The sequence below is a fragment of the Takifugu flavidus genome, chromosome 19, assembly GCF_003711565.1.
Source record: "Takifugu flavidus isolate HTHZ2018 chromosome 19, ASM371156v2, whole genome shotgun sequence".
NCBI classification, from domain to species: domain Eukaryota; kingdom Metazoa; phylum Chordata; class Actinopteri; order Tetraodontiformes; family Tetraodontidae; genus Takifugu; species Takifugu flavidus.
The window spans coordinates 11,816,449-11,832,212 of NC_079538.1; the positions used below are offsets into that span (position 1 = coordinate 11,816,449).

A 15,764-nucleotide genomic window follows, 5' to 3' on the forward strand; every position below is an offset into this window, starting at 1 on the left:
TGCATTGATGAAGCGGCCGAGGCTTTAACCTGATAATCTGAACAGTGTGAAACAAGAACGTGCGTCTGCAGCAGCAGCAGCAGCAGCAGCAGCAGCGTCTCTCGCCTCTCCACCGTTCCCACCCACACAGAGGCCCAGTCACCAGGTGGGCAGCCCACTCTCATTGGCCAGCCGACGCCGCCCAAACTGTTACGTCAAGTGAACCCAGAAACAGGACCCAAAATGCAGACACAGACCAAAAGGTTTGATTCTCAAAAAGGTTAGAAAGAGGTAAAGGTGCAGTAGGTGGGCACAGGAGGGAGGCTGATCTGAGCAGCAGTGACCTGGGAGCTGCAGGAAGAGGAAACACAAGACAAAGGTGAGGCAAGTGAAAACCCCACGGAAGGCAGACCAGCAAAAGTCCAATCTCCAAACAAAGCTCAGGATAACCGGACCAAGTGGTACCCCAGAGGATCTACAACACTCTGGGGCCAAGAGGAGAGACAGCTGCTCTTTTATAGCTGCTGATCCAATCAGCCCCAATGAGCAGCAGGAGAGGGAGGTGATGTTTCAGGCCTGGGAAAGGGAAAGAACAGGAAGGGAAAAACAGCAAAATCCACTGAATCCTAACAGAAACACGGATTCCCCAGCCAAACACACTTCCACCCCCCACCCCCGCTGCAGCGAGGCACATTTCAGAGAGAATTACCTCCTGATATAAATAGTCATGCCGTCATCATCAGCATCAACATCATCACAAACATTCAGCGATGGTTCCTTGATGAGCTCTCACAGAAGGATTCGGAGGATTGGCAGAAGATTTTTTTTTGGGGGGGGGGGGGGCAGAGGTGATTAACCTGTTTATGACACAGATGTCGGACTGATTGACGGCGACGCCACTCGCCGATGTTTGGTCCCGCGATGTCGAGCAGAGCCAGATCGTCGCCGCCTCCCTCCGTTTCCTCTCTAATTACGGCCTGGCAGGCTAATGAGGATCCTTCAGTTGAATACAAACAGAAGCCTGGCCCTTAATTAGCAGCCTCTCTGGCTTGTTTTTTGAAAACACTGTGGGTGAGGGGAGAGCGGCTAACAAAGGCCCGTTCCTGGCCCACACCGAGAAAAACAACAGCAGCACCAGCCCGAACCGTCACGTGTGCTCGGGGCGTGCATGCACGGTTTAATTTGCTCGGATTTTACGTGTCCGTGAGAGACCTCGATGCTTCCTTCTGGGGGAAAAAAAGGCATCAGAGAGACTCTGTGGTGTAAAAGTGGCTCCATATAATGAGCTCCTTACATCAAACATCAGCAAATCTCCACTTTTGGGCTCCGAGACCAGAACTTTCTGCTCCTTCTGCAGCGTTGACCATCAGTTCTGTTCGGACACTCTCACATTTGCCTATCGGGGGTTAAAGGCTAAACACATTAAAAAATATCTTCTTTATTCCCCCGGGCACAACAAACTGCAGTTATCACCACATTAATCAGTTTGGCGAAAAACTGGACACCTCCATGGTTACCGTGGAAACATCGGTGGCATCAGCCGGAGCCCCTCAGTCCATCTGCGCGCCACAGCTCGGTGGTTTTAATCGGTCAGGTGAGGGTTGACCAAAACCAATATAGGAGCGGGCTGAACTGAGCACTAATGAGACACTGGAGCCCAAATGACAACAGAGTGTTTATGGGAGGTCACCCGAGAGGACGGATGAATAATAGAAGGGCTGCAGCCTTGCCTGGTTGGTGCTCGGCTACAACGACCACAACGACATGCCGATGATTTGGAGACTCCTGCTTTGGGTCGAGGAGGCTGAGGGCCAGCGGGCACAGAGCCACAGTCGCACTGGATGCTACTGGAAGACGGAGGAAACATTAGGAAAAACCCACTAAAGCGCCAAAGCATAGACTGGTGTGTAACCCAGTGTGCACGAGGAGTACATGCTGAGCCCATGCTGGAGGGACTGAACCCCAAGCATCAGCATCAACCCTCCAAAAGCACCTGTAGCTTAAAGGTTCTGGGAGATGAAGGGCCCGACAGCTAGCTTTAGCCTCGTTGCTATTCCAACTGGCCTGTTTAGCCTTTCTGACCCACTGGAACCAGCCGATTTTTGATTTTTTGCTGTTGCCACAGCGATGCAGTTGACTGGCGCGAGGCTAATTCAAGGTAGCAAAGTGTGGCTCTCGATTCCAAACTCCTTGAGTTTAATGACATTAATTGGACGGCCGTCGTGGCTGTAGCGCAGGCAGAGGTCTCACTCTGCCGTTAGCCCGACACAATCAAACATTAATGAGGGCAGGTGGACTCTTAATAACCTCGCTGGAAAATCCGCCTCTCAACCTTTTAGGAAGAACTCGCGGTATTATTGCCACGCTGTAATAACGCGTGGTTACATCACACTGTGTACAGTTATAATCGCCTCTGAAGCAGGACAAATTTACCAGCATATAAAAAGCCTATTGGAATTATTTGAACTTGAAAATGATTGGATGATTCTGGATTCCATTAGTGCCTCCCTTTCTCTGCATCTGCTGTTGCACCCCCCACCCCCACCCACCCCTCTGTCGGCCTCACTTTCTAACCCATTAAAGGTTGCATCCATTTCACAATAAAAGCCCCCCCCCCCTCTGCCTCTGCTGCATTAGTTCCATGACTGATAAAGGGAACAGAACGTTTCCTTATGAAGGAGCAACAGACACTTGGGCCCATTCATTCCCACTTTTAAACATCTCTGTGGATGGATGGGTCAGGTAGCCTCAGAGTGCGCTGCGACGTTATATACGTTCCAGTGCCCGGTCTGGGGGGCGTAACACGCACCCCCGGGCACCGCTGAGGCTCAATGAAACGGGCGCATAAAGACGGAGCGGGCTCGCTGCCTCTGCACAGCTTCCTTCTGAGGGTTACGTAAGAATGAAGATGCAGGCATATCAGCGCTGGTGCAGCTGGAGGTGAAAGTAGGCTTGTTAAGCCATAGGCTGATTGAGGTGTGTGTGTGTGTGTGTGTTTGTGTGTGTTTCAGAGGAGACCACGTGAGGAGGGAAAAGAAAACGGCTTGAAGCTGTGGGCAGTGCAGAGGCGAATGGAGCCGCTGGTGGTCAGAAGATTCTCTTTACTAATTTACGAAGCTCCGGGTTGTTTTTTAAGGCCGTCGTGTGAAGCAGATATAATAGACGCACGCAGAGAACGTGATATTAATCCGGTAACAGGTGAACCGGTGATCAGACCCCGACGGCCTGACACCACCTCCCCTGGAAGTGACCCCCTCCTGGAACCTGCAACGTAACACTGAGTCGCCCCGGTGGCGTGGGCCGAACGGCTCCTCCTTTGAGTTGGCCCCGCGCGGAGCGACACGAGGCCCCTGCCGGAGACACGGGGGCCTCATGAATATGCACGCCGACGCCCAGCACCGCTGGGGACGCAGCGGAATTCGCTGAGATCAGCTCGGCAAATTCCCCATGTGCAAAAAAAAAAAAGAAAAAAGCAGCAGTGCACTCGTGCTGCCCGCCGCACATGCGTGGCGCTGCCGGTGCTCTAACATAGCACCCACCCACGCACTCCCAAATGTTAATGTGCACACGCGCGCGTGCGCCTGGAGCCACCTACATGTTTTTGTGTTTACTCGGTCTGGCTGCTGAGTACTACGGGCCACACGTTTCCCCATCAGGTCGTTTATTTGCACCAGACGGACGAGATTCCGTCTAATTTTGGTTAACGTGAAAGTTTGCGGTGAAATTTGCGGCGATCCCAGGTTTGAACCCTGCGTGACCTCATGAATCGACCTCCTGGAAGCGGCGCAGCACTTGGGTCGGGATCAGACGGAGCTCGCCTTCGTGGGTCAGAGCTTCTTCCTCGTGTTCCTTCAACTGGAACTGGAGAGTATCGACAATAACGAAGGACAAGCTCGGCTGTGGACAGCTGCCCCAACAGAAGGTGTTTCTGATGCATGATGGGTAAGACAGACACGAGTCAGGCAGCCAAACTGCCTAGCATAAATGCTCCCGGATCCCAACAATGTATGCATAAGCTGCTATTTGGATACAGGGGAACTGACGGTTCTTCAGAATCGGTGACCCACTCTGTAAGCAGGAAGTGATGTAAGCCTTCTCTCATGCCCACGGAGTCAAAGGCGATCCAGAAGCAAACTGGTGCGTCGACCAAACGTGCTCATGGGACCTTTCCTGGAGCAGCAGAACTCTCCAAAAGCGCGACTTTGATTCGCTTCGGGGGCTTTTATCGGTTCCATTTGTTAAAGGACATTAAAAATGTAACTTCCTGTTAATATTTCAGCGCAGAGACCATCAACAGCAGCAGGAGGTGAACTCTCAGCACTCCCGACCTGTCTCATCCCCTCTGCTTAAATCGCTTTTACATCATTGCATAATGTCTAATCAACCATTTCCCATGAAGTCATAGTTGGTTTTTTTGTTTTTTTAAAATCTGGGTGACATAAGAAGGTCGAGTCCTTCCTCAAGTCTAGACTCGACTGGGGGTTCCGGTTATTTTCTCCAACATGGCCGACTGCATGCCTTCCAGGCGTACAGTGTTGGACTCGTGCACACATTCAGCCGTGCTTGGGACTGTGACAACACCTGAAGGGGTCTCGGCCTCTGAGAGTGTATTTATGAATGAGAAGCATTGAGCGATATCATTGTGACCCATCCAAGCAAAGTGTTGGGTAAAAGCACCCGAGGCGGCAACCTCTCTCGTCTTTAGACACGCTTCATTTCAGATGCGCCCTCCCTCCCCACTCTTTTCGACGCGTGCAAGCACGTGCACAAGCGCCCCTGGCGGATTCATTGGCATCGTAATGGAAGGTGGTACTTATTTTCGGCACCTAGGACGTTTGCTGGGGAAGGAAGCTAATTAGGGCTTTGCAGAGATGCTTGGAAGGGAGCTCGATGGCATTTTGGTTCGGGTGGTGCGTTCTCCATCCAAGCGCTCATCCACCGAGGGCCGTTTAGCCTGAGAATGATGAATCCACTACGCACAGATAGAAAAGGAAACAGCTTCTGGAAGCTAGCTGTGCTTCTCAAGCAGGAAAGCAGCTCAAGAATCGAGGTGTTCCGAGTGTTAGAGACTGATGGTGAACCATCCTGGTCTGGACTACCTTGGAGTTTGCCTGAAGGTGCCCTAAGCATCTACAGCTGGTTGGGGATCAGAGGCCGAGTAGGTCACAGGACAGTTACCAACCCAGGAAGCAGAGAGACGTCTGATTAGGCCCGTCTCCAGCCTCCTGTGTCAGATCCTTGTGCCTAAAGAGTGGGGGGGGGGGGGGGGGGCAGCATGCTTTGTAACCCATCAAAATGGTGCCACAGTTTTTTTATTTTCTATTCATGTCTGAAGATGAGCGGAGGAGGGAATCCCCCCGAGGAAGCCTCCTGACAAACTCTGAAGATGAAACGGGGGGAAACGGAGTACCTGTCTGAGCGATGTGCTCCGTCAGCATCCTGTCAACAACACACAGCCAATTAGGACTACAGCCCAACGGTTGGCTGAGCTAACGCACTCCACTGACTCTGTGTCCGGCACACACACACACACACACACTCTTAAATAAGGAACATGCCTGCAGAGCCACGTATCAAAGGCAAACTGCCATGCAGACTTCCAGGATCTCATCCCGGCACCAGTTGGCCATTTGACTACATTTTCATATCAAGCCTGCGCCGAGATCTCCAGCGTGAGCGAGACGCAAATAAGTCGAGCTCGTTTTCCTGTTCCGGGAGACCTTGAGGCCCTCTGGGGCTCGACCTCAGTTACAGTGTCACACATTCACAGATGGGAACAAACCCAAACAGGCATGTTGTTGTGAGGACGCCGTCTCCGCCCCCCTCGATGAGGAGAGGCCGGTGGGTTTGGGGGAGCCGCCTCGTCGGACAGATGAGTAGCATCAACGCCTGCGAGCATGCCAGACTGTTCCAGCTCCTCACATCCGGAGATGTTTTCACTGGACCGGCACCGACATCAAACTGGTGCACGGACACTGGGGGGGTCGTGCCCGTGCACGGCCATCATACCAGGCTGCAGCGGCACAACAGCGACGGAAACAGATGCTATTGGAGGAAACGTAGGTCAGCTGCTCCCCTTTGAGCTTGCAGGTCTCAACGAGCACGTTCATGTCAGCGCACGTGCCGATAGCGCCCCAGTGCAGAACGGGCAGGATGGCCGGCGTTAAAGGACTAATCTCTCCAAAACTCGCTGCCAAATTTGACGCTCCCTCCTCACAGTGCTCTTCAAAGTGATTTGCCTAACAAACAGGAGAAGCAGGAGGTTCGGCGGGCTGTCCGAGCGCCGGTCACCTGCGTCTCCACGTCAGCAAACATGGCCGGAATAAGCGGCAATCAGGGAAACGAGTCAAACTGTGCGTCAGTAGACTGGTGGGAGTGGAAGAGGCAGAGGGGAGGTGGGCGGCCGAGGCCTTGGAGGTGTCGACTGTACCTGCGGCGACGCGTCCGTCACATCAACAAGCAGATGAAGGCTTTTCCGGTTTCGAGCATCCGGAGAGTAATTCCACCTTTGCAGAGACGGGAAGGGCGAAAGTAGAGACATTCCAGTGAGAACAGGCAGAGAGGCTGCTGAAATCTGGGATGACACCATTATTGACACCTAGAGAGGCGAGACCGGGTTCACTTAGATCACAAGCTGCAGCGCTGTCAACTTGCACGGCGCCTCTCTCTCCTCATCCATCCATCCATCCATCCATCCATCCATCCCTCCGTCCATCCATCCATCATCCATCCATCCATCCATCCATCCATCCATCCTTCAGGAACAGCTTGACTCACCCCTTTGATACCAACTTATGGATGCATGTATTTATCATTCTCTTATACAATCGGCATCAAAGGTGCCTGCGCCTACGCACGGGCCCGACATGCATGCGTGCACAGAAAGCCTCGCGTTCACACGCAGGGAGGACACGGGATATGAAGAATTCAGCACGCCGCGACGCTTTCACGGTCTAATTAGCCGCAGCGTTGCAGTAAACGCGTGCTCGTGACCCTCCAGTTCTCCTCTTTCACTGGGAACAGAAGCAGCTGCAGCCGGGAGACGAGCGTCCACCTCCCAACCACCATTGAGCCTCATCTGTTAACAGCGCAGTCGCTGCCTCTTATTTGCATCGATGACCACACTCGCGCGTGCACAAGGATGCGTGCATCCATTAGGAGGACTGGGCGAGGCAGCTTTGAGGAAAGGCTCCGCGGTGGCCTGGAGGGCTCCGTGCGCCTGCTGTTGGTGGGGATTCTCCTCTTTCTGCCCGTGTTGCAGCAGCAGACGTGGCCGGAGCTGTGATCAAGCTCTGCCTTCATCTTTCTCTCTCTCTCATCAGCTGGAGGGGGCTTCAGCAGCAGCAGGGTGCCCCAGATTCACAGACCACCCCCCCGCTCCTCCACCGTGGTGCACTCCTGACACCTTGCGGCCGGGGCCCGGTAGTGCAGCGGGATACTCATAAGGTTTTGCAGGGGGCGCTTTCAGGAGGGTCAAATTTCTAAAATTGTGCGCAATGTTCCGAAATTCATCTGAGCACGGATGAAGTCCTGAGTCCAGTCGACACAAATATTAGCTTTTTGTCTTCTAAATGCATACAAAGGACTTTTTCTTACCTAATTAGGCTTTTAATGAATTTCTTTGATTTTTTTTAAAGGTACAATCTGGCTCCAACTGATCAATGTTCCTCAATAGATCAGTCAAAGTGTCCAGTGGGTCTCCGTGAAGGGCGGGAGGGGTGGGGGAGTGAGCAAGAAGAGAGAAAACCGTAGATCCTGAATCGATTCCAGCGTGCGGCGTTAATCTAGTGAATGTCCCTCTGGCAGAAGAAGCGAGGCCATGAAAGGTTGAACAGAGCAGCAGTCCAAAGTGCTTTTATCAGAGATGACAGCTCAGCAGGTTTCACCCAAAATAAGCTGCTTATTATTTTTGGACCCAAAAGCAGCGAAGGCACAGCTCAGAGGTGACTTCAGTGGCGAGGGCTGCCGGGTTCTTTTCTGCTTTTATGCAATTGGACAAGATTATAACTGGGCCCTTTCTTTGCAGACAAAAGCCCAGATTAATTTCTCTTCCTTCCAAGAGTCTGTTTCAGTTGATAGAAAAAGGGTTTGAACTCGCAACCTGTGTCAGCACACGGTCCAGGAACCAGGTTTTAATTCAAGGCTGAAACTAATGGGAGGTTGTTGCCCGTGGGAACCGATCAATAACCCACAACTGATCAAACATTGATATTCATTAATTGGGAGGAGCAACAGCATTTTTCCAAGTCTTTCCTGGATCCACAAAACCCGAGAAGCACCGGAACAAAAAGAAGTTCTGAGAAGCTAAATTCATGAGACTTAATAACCAAGACTGCATTTAAAGTGTTGAGCTGTTTATTGACAGGAAGGAAGAAAAGGAAAATGTGGATAATAAAACCACCAACCCATCTTTTTATAGCTAGTAAATCAGACACAAAGTGGTGATAAAACTGTTAGATATGGCACAAGAGGCAATTTAATATCGATCCTGCCCTAAACGTTCACTTGTAGGTGCGACCGGCTGCACGAGAGCGGGAGGAATCCCGGTGAAACACACACAAAACACACACATCTGCATACACACGACACCATTTACATCTTTGAGTCCATGTTTGGTGCACAGATGCCGCCTTCGCCTGTGAAAATGACACCGAAACATCGAGGGATGAGCTCAGCGGCGCCACCAAGTGCTAACGATATGCTCCTCACGACCCCCCCACCCCCCCGCGACACCCCTGGGCACTCGAGTTTACAAAATCGTCTCGAACCCGACGTCCGGACGTGGAATTCCGTGGTCTCGGCTGGGCGGTGGGACCAAGAGCTGGTGTTCTTTCCTGGGCCGCGGCGCTCTTCTTGGCGCTGACGCAGCAGAAATCATCAGGCTCCTCCACACACACCTTTTGATTTTCCCCGCCTCAGGCGCGGCTGCGCTCGGCGCCCCGCAGTCCTGCTCTGCTTCCTCCATCCCGGGGAGAAAACGACCGTCGGCGACCTCGTCAATTATATCAACATAGGTACATATTTACAGAGCAGATCGTCTCCTTTTCACTCTAAACGTTTGGCTTCTTTAGCGACGGACAAATGAGGCGGTGCGACTGTAGAAAGAGGAGACGGGCGGCAGAGGCGGCGCTCTTTGTTACCAGGCGCGGGCGGGTTTACGAGTGCTTGATGGTGTATTTGCCTTTCTGCAGCTGGGAGACGTACAGCTTGGACTTGGAGCCGTCCAGCCGCTTGAACCACACCTCGTCGCTGTTGACGTTGGTGATGATGGCGCTGCGCGAGCCAGAAACACAAACACAGCCGTTGTTTGACTGCCAGTCACAATAAAGAGCAAACGTAAATCGAACACTTCGTATGAGGGTCTGTCGCTTAACGAGAGCAATTATTACCTGGGAGAGACTAAAGTTGGGCCTCTGGGTGACAATTCTAGCCTTGATTAAGGATCCAGGCGGACAATAAACAAAGTCAAACGGGTAAAAATGGAGCCTGTTGCGCCCCCTTGTGGCGAAGAGCGCTCTCAGACACCCACCTCGTCGGGTAGTCGTCCTTCTTGTTGATGCAGATGGCCTGTCCTCTGCAGTACCACTGGTTGTCGTAGAAGAGCCGGCCGTCCTCGGAGCGCACCACGTGGTGATGTCTGTCAGGCTTCACCGCAGGCGCTGGGGGGGTTGGGGGGGGGGGTTAGGATGTCAGGGACAAAATGAGTCTTCCAACAGATCGGTGGGTATAGACGGATATCGACTGTAACTGAGAAACACTCACCATCCACCTTGACCCTGTGGGGCCCCAGAGACGCCACCGCCTGTGTGTGTGTGTGTGTGTGTGTGTGAGAAGGGGGAAGGGAGGGGGGAAGGGAGGGGTCGCATTAACACAGGTCACATCACAGCATAGAGCCAACGATCTGTTTCTGGTTACCTTTCTGATGGCGGTCCAGTCTTCCAGAATATCAAGGTCCTGCAGCATGTAGACGATATAAGGCCGTGACGGCGTCGTCAAGGTACAAGACACGGCAACACGGTGGAAGCAGACAGAGGACGAGAGCAGGGAAACCAGCAGGGAGCTCAGGGGAAAGGATATCAGACACCACCACGGGCTTCTTCTTCTTGACGGCACAGAACGGATCTTTCTTCTTGTTTTTCCGTGAGTGTAATCCATCATTCCACAGCTCTGGAAAAACACAGACGACTGGCCTGAGACCTCCCATCTTTGCACGGTCCAAGTTAGACGCTTTTCTTTTTTGGCTTAAAATTGAGGGCCCAATTCTGGGCAGGGCGCCGATTCGGAGCGGAGCTGAACCTGAGGTGATGTCGATGCTGTGTCTGTCCTCCTCCAGCCTTCGGATCTTCTCCTCCAGTTCGCTCTGCACGGTGTCAAACAGCAGCAGCTTCTCGCTCTGGCAGGCACAAAGGTGACGATCACACAAACATCCCCACAAACTGGAGTTCTGAGAACGTAACCCCGGCGCAGCCAGCGACCTCTGACCTCTCACCTCCCAGTGCTGACAAGCAGCCTGAATCTCACACTCGTACTTGTTCTTCACAGACTCCAAACAAAGCCCCCTGTAGATCCCTGCAGCAAAGATCACATCAGCCAGCATTTAGTCTTTAGTCCCACTCTGCAGCCATCAAACTTTGAGCTTCAGGAATTTAAAAGCTCTTAAGTCTTGTTCCAGCTGCAGCGCAACGATCGGGTTCTAGATAATTGGACATGTGGCTTTGTCACTTTAAACTGCAGAATGAAACAACCCACCAGCGACTTTGGTCCTGATCTGCATGTTCTCCTGCAGGTTAGCTAAAGGTTCCAGGTACTCCTGGGCGCAGCCGGCCATGACCTCCTGCAGCTTGATGTCCACCTGGCTCAAACGCTCCTTATACAACCTGAACATGATGTGAAACAACACAAACATCTGAGCCAGCTTTAACAGAAGTCAGGGGGTGCTTGAGGTTTGGACCATACTCGGACTATATGGAGCCTGGCACAGCTAATTAAAAAGTAAAAGTATTGATATGCTATTTAAAACCTGGCTGAAATGCAACACTGAGCGTAAACCATGACGGTTCTGGATAAACGAGGAGGCTTCAGTAATGTGAGAGGGTTGAACTTTAAAATGTGATGCAGGTTGATGAAAGGAGCTGAATCAGCCTTCTGGCTGGGTCCGAGCGGTCGATGCGTGTGATGGATGACAGCTGAAGACGACTTACTGCTCCTTCAGGTCGGTGAACTGCTTCTCCAAGTTGGTCATCTCATCCAGACACTCCATCCTCCTCCTCTCACAGTCTTCATCATCCATCTCTGTCCACACAACAACACATGTCGGCATTCACGTCATCTCTGCAATTTCCACTTGATTTCATGCACCAGCTGCATCCACCCGCATACATTATGCATACATCGACGCTCCCTGCGAGGCAAATGTCATGTCCGCTAGTTTTCAACCGTGGCCAAATCTAAGGGTATGCTCGCGTGTGACTGACACAAATATTTGCTGCAATTATCTGCGAGTAACATTTAAGGCCTTTTTCCCCCCAACCTGAGCTGTCTCCATCTTCAGACACGGAGGAGCTAACAGTGTCCTCCTCGTCTGTGCTGCTGCCGTCTTGTTCGGGAAAGTCCACCTCCATTTCGTCATGGTTGCTTTCTTTCTTCTCCCGCGAGTGGACCGGCATCGCGGCGTCTAGTTAGTTAGATGGGCTATTCGGAAATTCAAGCCCGATCGGAGAGCCAACCCTGCATTGAACAGCTAACCGGTTAACCTACCATCATCTCGACAGCTGGCGTCGGAAAAACATGGCCGCCGCCAGCCAATCACAGGTAGTTTTACTGCCATTGTCCAATCAAATGCGTCCATGGGTATTGGACGCGAGGTGAAGGTTTCTGGGATTCGTAGTTAATATGACATTTCGGTTACAAACTGAAATGTGCCATATCGACTTAAACCGAAATGTATTTTAAATACCTCCTTAATTTCCACGGGGCCAATACTAACACATTTAACACCGTCTCAACATTTGGAAAATGTGAATGGTACTAATGCACAGTGCAAAAAGTTAGATCTTCCAAGAGGAAAAAGCTTGTCTATTAAACATAAAATCTCCAGAAAAATGTGAGAGGGAACCCTATAAATACAAAATGTCCCTGTGCTTTTTATAAACTGAAGACTGGCCACATTTGCACCCATTAATAAAACTCTAACGTCTCTTCAGAAAATACCAAGGTATTTTGAATAGATCTGAACTCCAGGCCCCACCAATGACATATGGACGGACGGACAGACGGATAGACGGACGGACGGACAGGCAGGCAGGCAGACGGACGATTTTATTTTAATTTTTTTTTTATAAAGATGTGTACCGGTAATTCCAGCAGCACCAGATAGTCGGTGCTATTGCAGCAGCCTGGAAACAGACAGGAGGTTATGTGTGCATTAGAACAGCCTCGGGGAAAGAAGAGATAGAAGAGCTGAAGAGCTGCTGAGAGTTTTGGGAATGGCTGCCAGATGATTCAGACCCCCCCGTGGTGAAACTGCCATGGATCAGCAAGTCTCTTTGACTCACTGGAGTTGAGTCACATACTGGCCCAGTCATGCTAGTTTGTAGTTTTTAAAGAAGATCTGTAAATGGCTGACTGCAAATGGACAGTGGCAATTTTCACTCAAAATAGGATCTTGATATTACTTAAGGTACTTATTTTACCTGTTAACACGGCCCACGTGACCAAGAGCTACAATTCACACTTTGAACACAAGAGGGCGGTAAGGGCGTTTAATCGCTTTAAACTGGTTCATTTATGTTTCCCGGTTAAATCTAAGGGGGGAGACACATTTGCAGTTGTTTAGTACTGATTATTTAGAGGAAAAAAATATGATGGGGTGGAAAAAATAAAGAAACACGAGGAGTCAGGGACGGTTGACCCATGCGCTGCATTAACATCACCCTAACCTTGAGCACAATGGGAGACAATTTTGTCTAAAAACGGCATAAATGGAATCAAGGCAGCAAAACTGGAACAGCACAAACACAATGAAATGCTTCAAAATGCTCCTTCCGACGTGTTTTGCCAGACAAAACAAGAAACCGGAGGTGTCTTAGTGACCCTGAGACAGACGGAGGGCCCCGGCCCAGAAGCTGCAGAGGGAAATAAACGGTGATGGATTCTGCTCACTCGCTCTGCGGCTTTGCTGTTTCCGCGGTGCCTGCATCTCTCCACCAGTCATCCATTTTTCACACTGCTCTTTGTGTGTCAGGATGCTTCGCTGGACTGGTGTGTATCTAGACCAGTACACATCGAGCCAGCGTGGTGGTGGTGGCGGTTTTGCTTTTTACAATTCTGAAATCAACTGAAATATAAGTGGGGAACCACAGTTTAGGGGCAGACCCAAGGGTTTTAAATAGTCCTCTAAAACACTACTACTCACAGCTGCATTAGCTAAGCTCAAAGCCTAGCTTTCATCAAGTTGTGGCACTTGAAACAACCTTCAGAGGATCAGAGCGAGACTCCTGACCTTTGCTGGGCTAATTTCATTTCAGATTTGTGGTGTACAGCAGCTCACGGAGCATAAAACTGCACTTTTACACCCCTGATGAGTTTGTGTGCAGCAGCATTTTAATCATTGAGACATGAGCATCTTTTACTGTCAATGGTAAAAAAAAAAGCCAAAATCTGCACTGTGCCGATCTCCGTTGCGACCCATCTTCAAAAGCGCCTTCACTCCCGTCGCCGTGACAATGAACCCGCTTAAAATCCGACGGCAACGTCATAACATTGGGACAAAGGATCACGCAGTCAGAACCTTTGCAGGGGTGTGTGTCACCATGGGAATGCCTGAGGAGAAAAGTCAAAATAGAGGTATTGCCCCTTCTCCATAAACACCTACACTTCTCAGAAACGCGCAGCTGCACATTCAACCTGAAAGTGGCGTTTTTATGGTTTTTTTTCCGCCTCAGTTTGAAAGTTTCAGGGAACACTCTGCGTCTCTCCCTCCCAGCTCCGGAGGTTCACTTCTCAATTTTGAAGAGTTAATGCGGACGATGGACGGCAGCAGGGGTCAAACCTGCCGCACGCCGTCTGCAGACGTTGAGGTGCAGGTCCGTTTCTGCAGAAAAGAGATCACAGACGACTCTTTACCGTGACACCAGACGTAATGAAAACATGAAGTGGGTGTTGTTCAAGTTCTGTTGTGTCACGGAGACGTGCAGGTCTAAAGATGACTGTGATACACTCTGATGGGTTCCTTCCTAAAGAGGAGGAAAGCTGGGGTGCAGAACTCACGCGTGGGAAGCTGAAGCTGCTACAACAGGCCCGGCGAGCTGCAGCATGCAGACGTGCACACGTTCACAGAGCGAAGCAGTTACCATTGAATGAGGTCAGAACCAGAGCTGTTGGAAGAAGCTACCTAGAAGAAGCCCACAACTCCCCTCATCCCAATCCCAGGTTGGAACAGCTAAACTTCCTTTGTGATTGTGGAAGCTTGCAATCTGCACCTGGCCACTAGATGCTGCCAGATCTCCCACACCGGGTCCAGGACCGCCGCCTGGGAATAATATGGCCGCTGTCAGTCAGGCTGCACTGATGACTGAAGATCTGTGAGGCATCTCAGCGGAGCGTGGAGACAGCGTCCACGCGGGGACTCGTTTGTCTCCTGTGATGAAAACAGAAAGCACCTGAAAATGTTTAAAAAAAACCTTAAAAGCGCCTGTTTGACGCCTCTGACGCAGGCAGATGCCACTTTTAACAAGGCAGAACTCGCCGGTCCTCAGTGCTTTCCCGTCCCCAGGTAACCATAGCAACCAATACAAACACAAGACAAATCGAGACAGGAGCGCTTACATGGGGGAAAAAAAAGTCAACACAGTTCTGAAGACATAAAGTGGAAGTGCCAATATTTCTTATAGGCGTTATGTTCACACGCAAGAGTGCGACCTCGACTGAACAGTTTGTCCTCGACTGAACAGTTTGCCTCACCAGGATGCCTGGCTGGAAAATAAGAATGTCTGGAATCCAGCAGAGTGTCGGCAGACTGATGTGAGGTGACGCACGTTCACCGATACGATACGAGGACACTGACGTTACTCCCAGATAGGTGTGAGCGCTCCCCTGCCCTTGGATACTGTTGCCATGTTTGAGCCAAGCCTGTCTTGTAAACAGAGGCATTCCTGGGAATTTTGGCATGAATGTCAGGGAAGCACAGGCAGGTGTCAAGCACGGTGAGCAGTGAGTCAGCTCCTGGTGAAGAAGTCTGAACCAGGAAAATCACAAGTGAAGTCAGAAACGCGGCTGTTGGGAAAACAAGGAAAATGATCACTGTTCCTGCTCAGATTCACGGTCGGTTAACGTTAATCTGGTTCATTTTCACATCCACTCTGCCTAAAATGGGGGATTTGAGACAAAAATAGGCTCCTGTAAAACAGGTTTGAATGTTTCAAAGGCAGGGAAGCAAGCTTTGTTGGAATGCTTGAACTAAAAAAAAAACATGTTTGAAGTCCGATCAGGAATAGCCTGCAGACAGGCAGTCGTGAGTGAACATGTAAATCACACATTTGCATACAGCACAAGCATGGAAGAGGTGTGCCGATCACCAATACGCGTTTTTCCAGCCACGCTGGAATGTTACATTGAATTCCCTCCCATGAATAAAGAACTGAGCCCATGCCGCAGGCGGACAGGTGGTTTGTTCTGGACTGTCTTCTGGCTGGGGCCGGTTTGAGTCCAGTTCTGTCTGCGATGTTCCAGCCAGGAAACACTTGAAACTTTATTTAAATAAAGCTGCAGGAGTTCATGTTTGTGGT

General features: G+C 50.8%; 1 protein-coding gene across 2 annotated transcripts; it reads right to left on the bottom strand.

The window, feature by feature from the left end:
* Positions 1-8,316: 8,316 nt before the first annotated feature.
* Positions 8,317-11,793, bottom strand: LOC130516077 (breast cancer metastasis-suppressor 1-like protein-A). 2 transcript variants are annotated; one of them, XM_057016859.1, is made up of 11 exons: positions 11,510-11,793; positions 11,181-11,271; positions 10,729-10,856; positions 10,469-10,548; positions 10,276-10,372; positions 10,057-10,146; positions 9,895-9,959; positions 9,742-9,781; positions 9,509-9,638; positions 9,369-9,410; positions 8,317-9,252 (listed from the first exon to the last, which is right to left on the bottom strand). In XM_057016859.1, exons 1-11 carry the CDS (start codon positions 11,643-11,645, stop codon positions 9,135-9,137), a joined length of 1,017 nt encoding a protein of 338 aa, XP_056872839.1. In that variant the 5' UTR covers positions 11,646-11,793; the 3' UTR covers positions 8,317-9,134. The 2 variants fall into 2 exon arrangements, with proteins under 2 accessions (XP_056872839.1, XP_056872840.1); XM_057016860.1 differs by lacking the exon at positions 9,369-9,410.
* Between the last annotated feature and the right edge of the window lie 3,971 nt (positions 11,794-15,764).

Coding starts and splice junctions, on each gene's coding strand:
- LOC130516077 (XM_057016859.1), bottom strand. CDS start 11,645: ATGCCGGTCCACTCGCGGGAGAAGAAAGAAAGCAACCATGACGAAATG. Junction 9,639..9,741: donor CCACAGGGTCAAGGTGGATG/GTGAGTGTTTCT, acceptor CAACCCCCCCAG/CGCCTGCGGTGAAGCCTGAC. Junction 9,411..9,508: donor AAGGACGACTACCCGACGAG/GTGGGTGTCTGA, acceptor TCCTTAATCAAG/GCTAGAATTGTCACCCAGAG.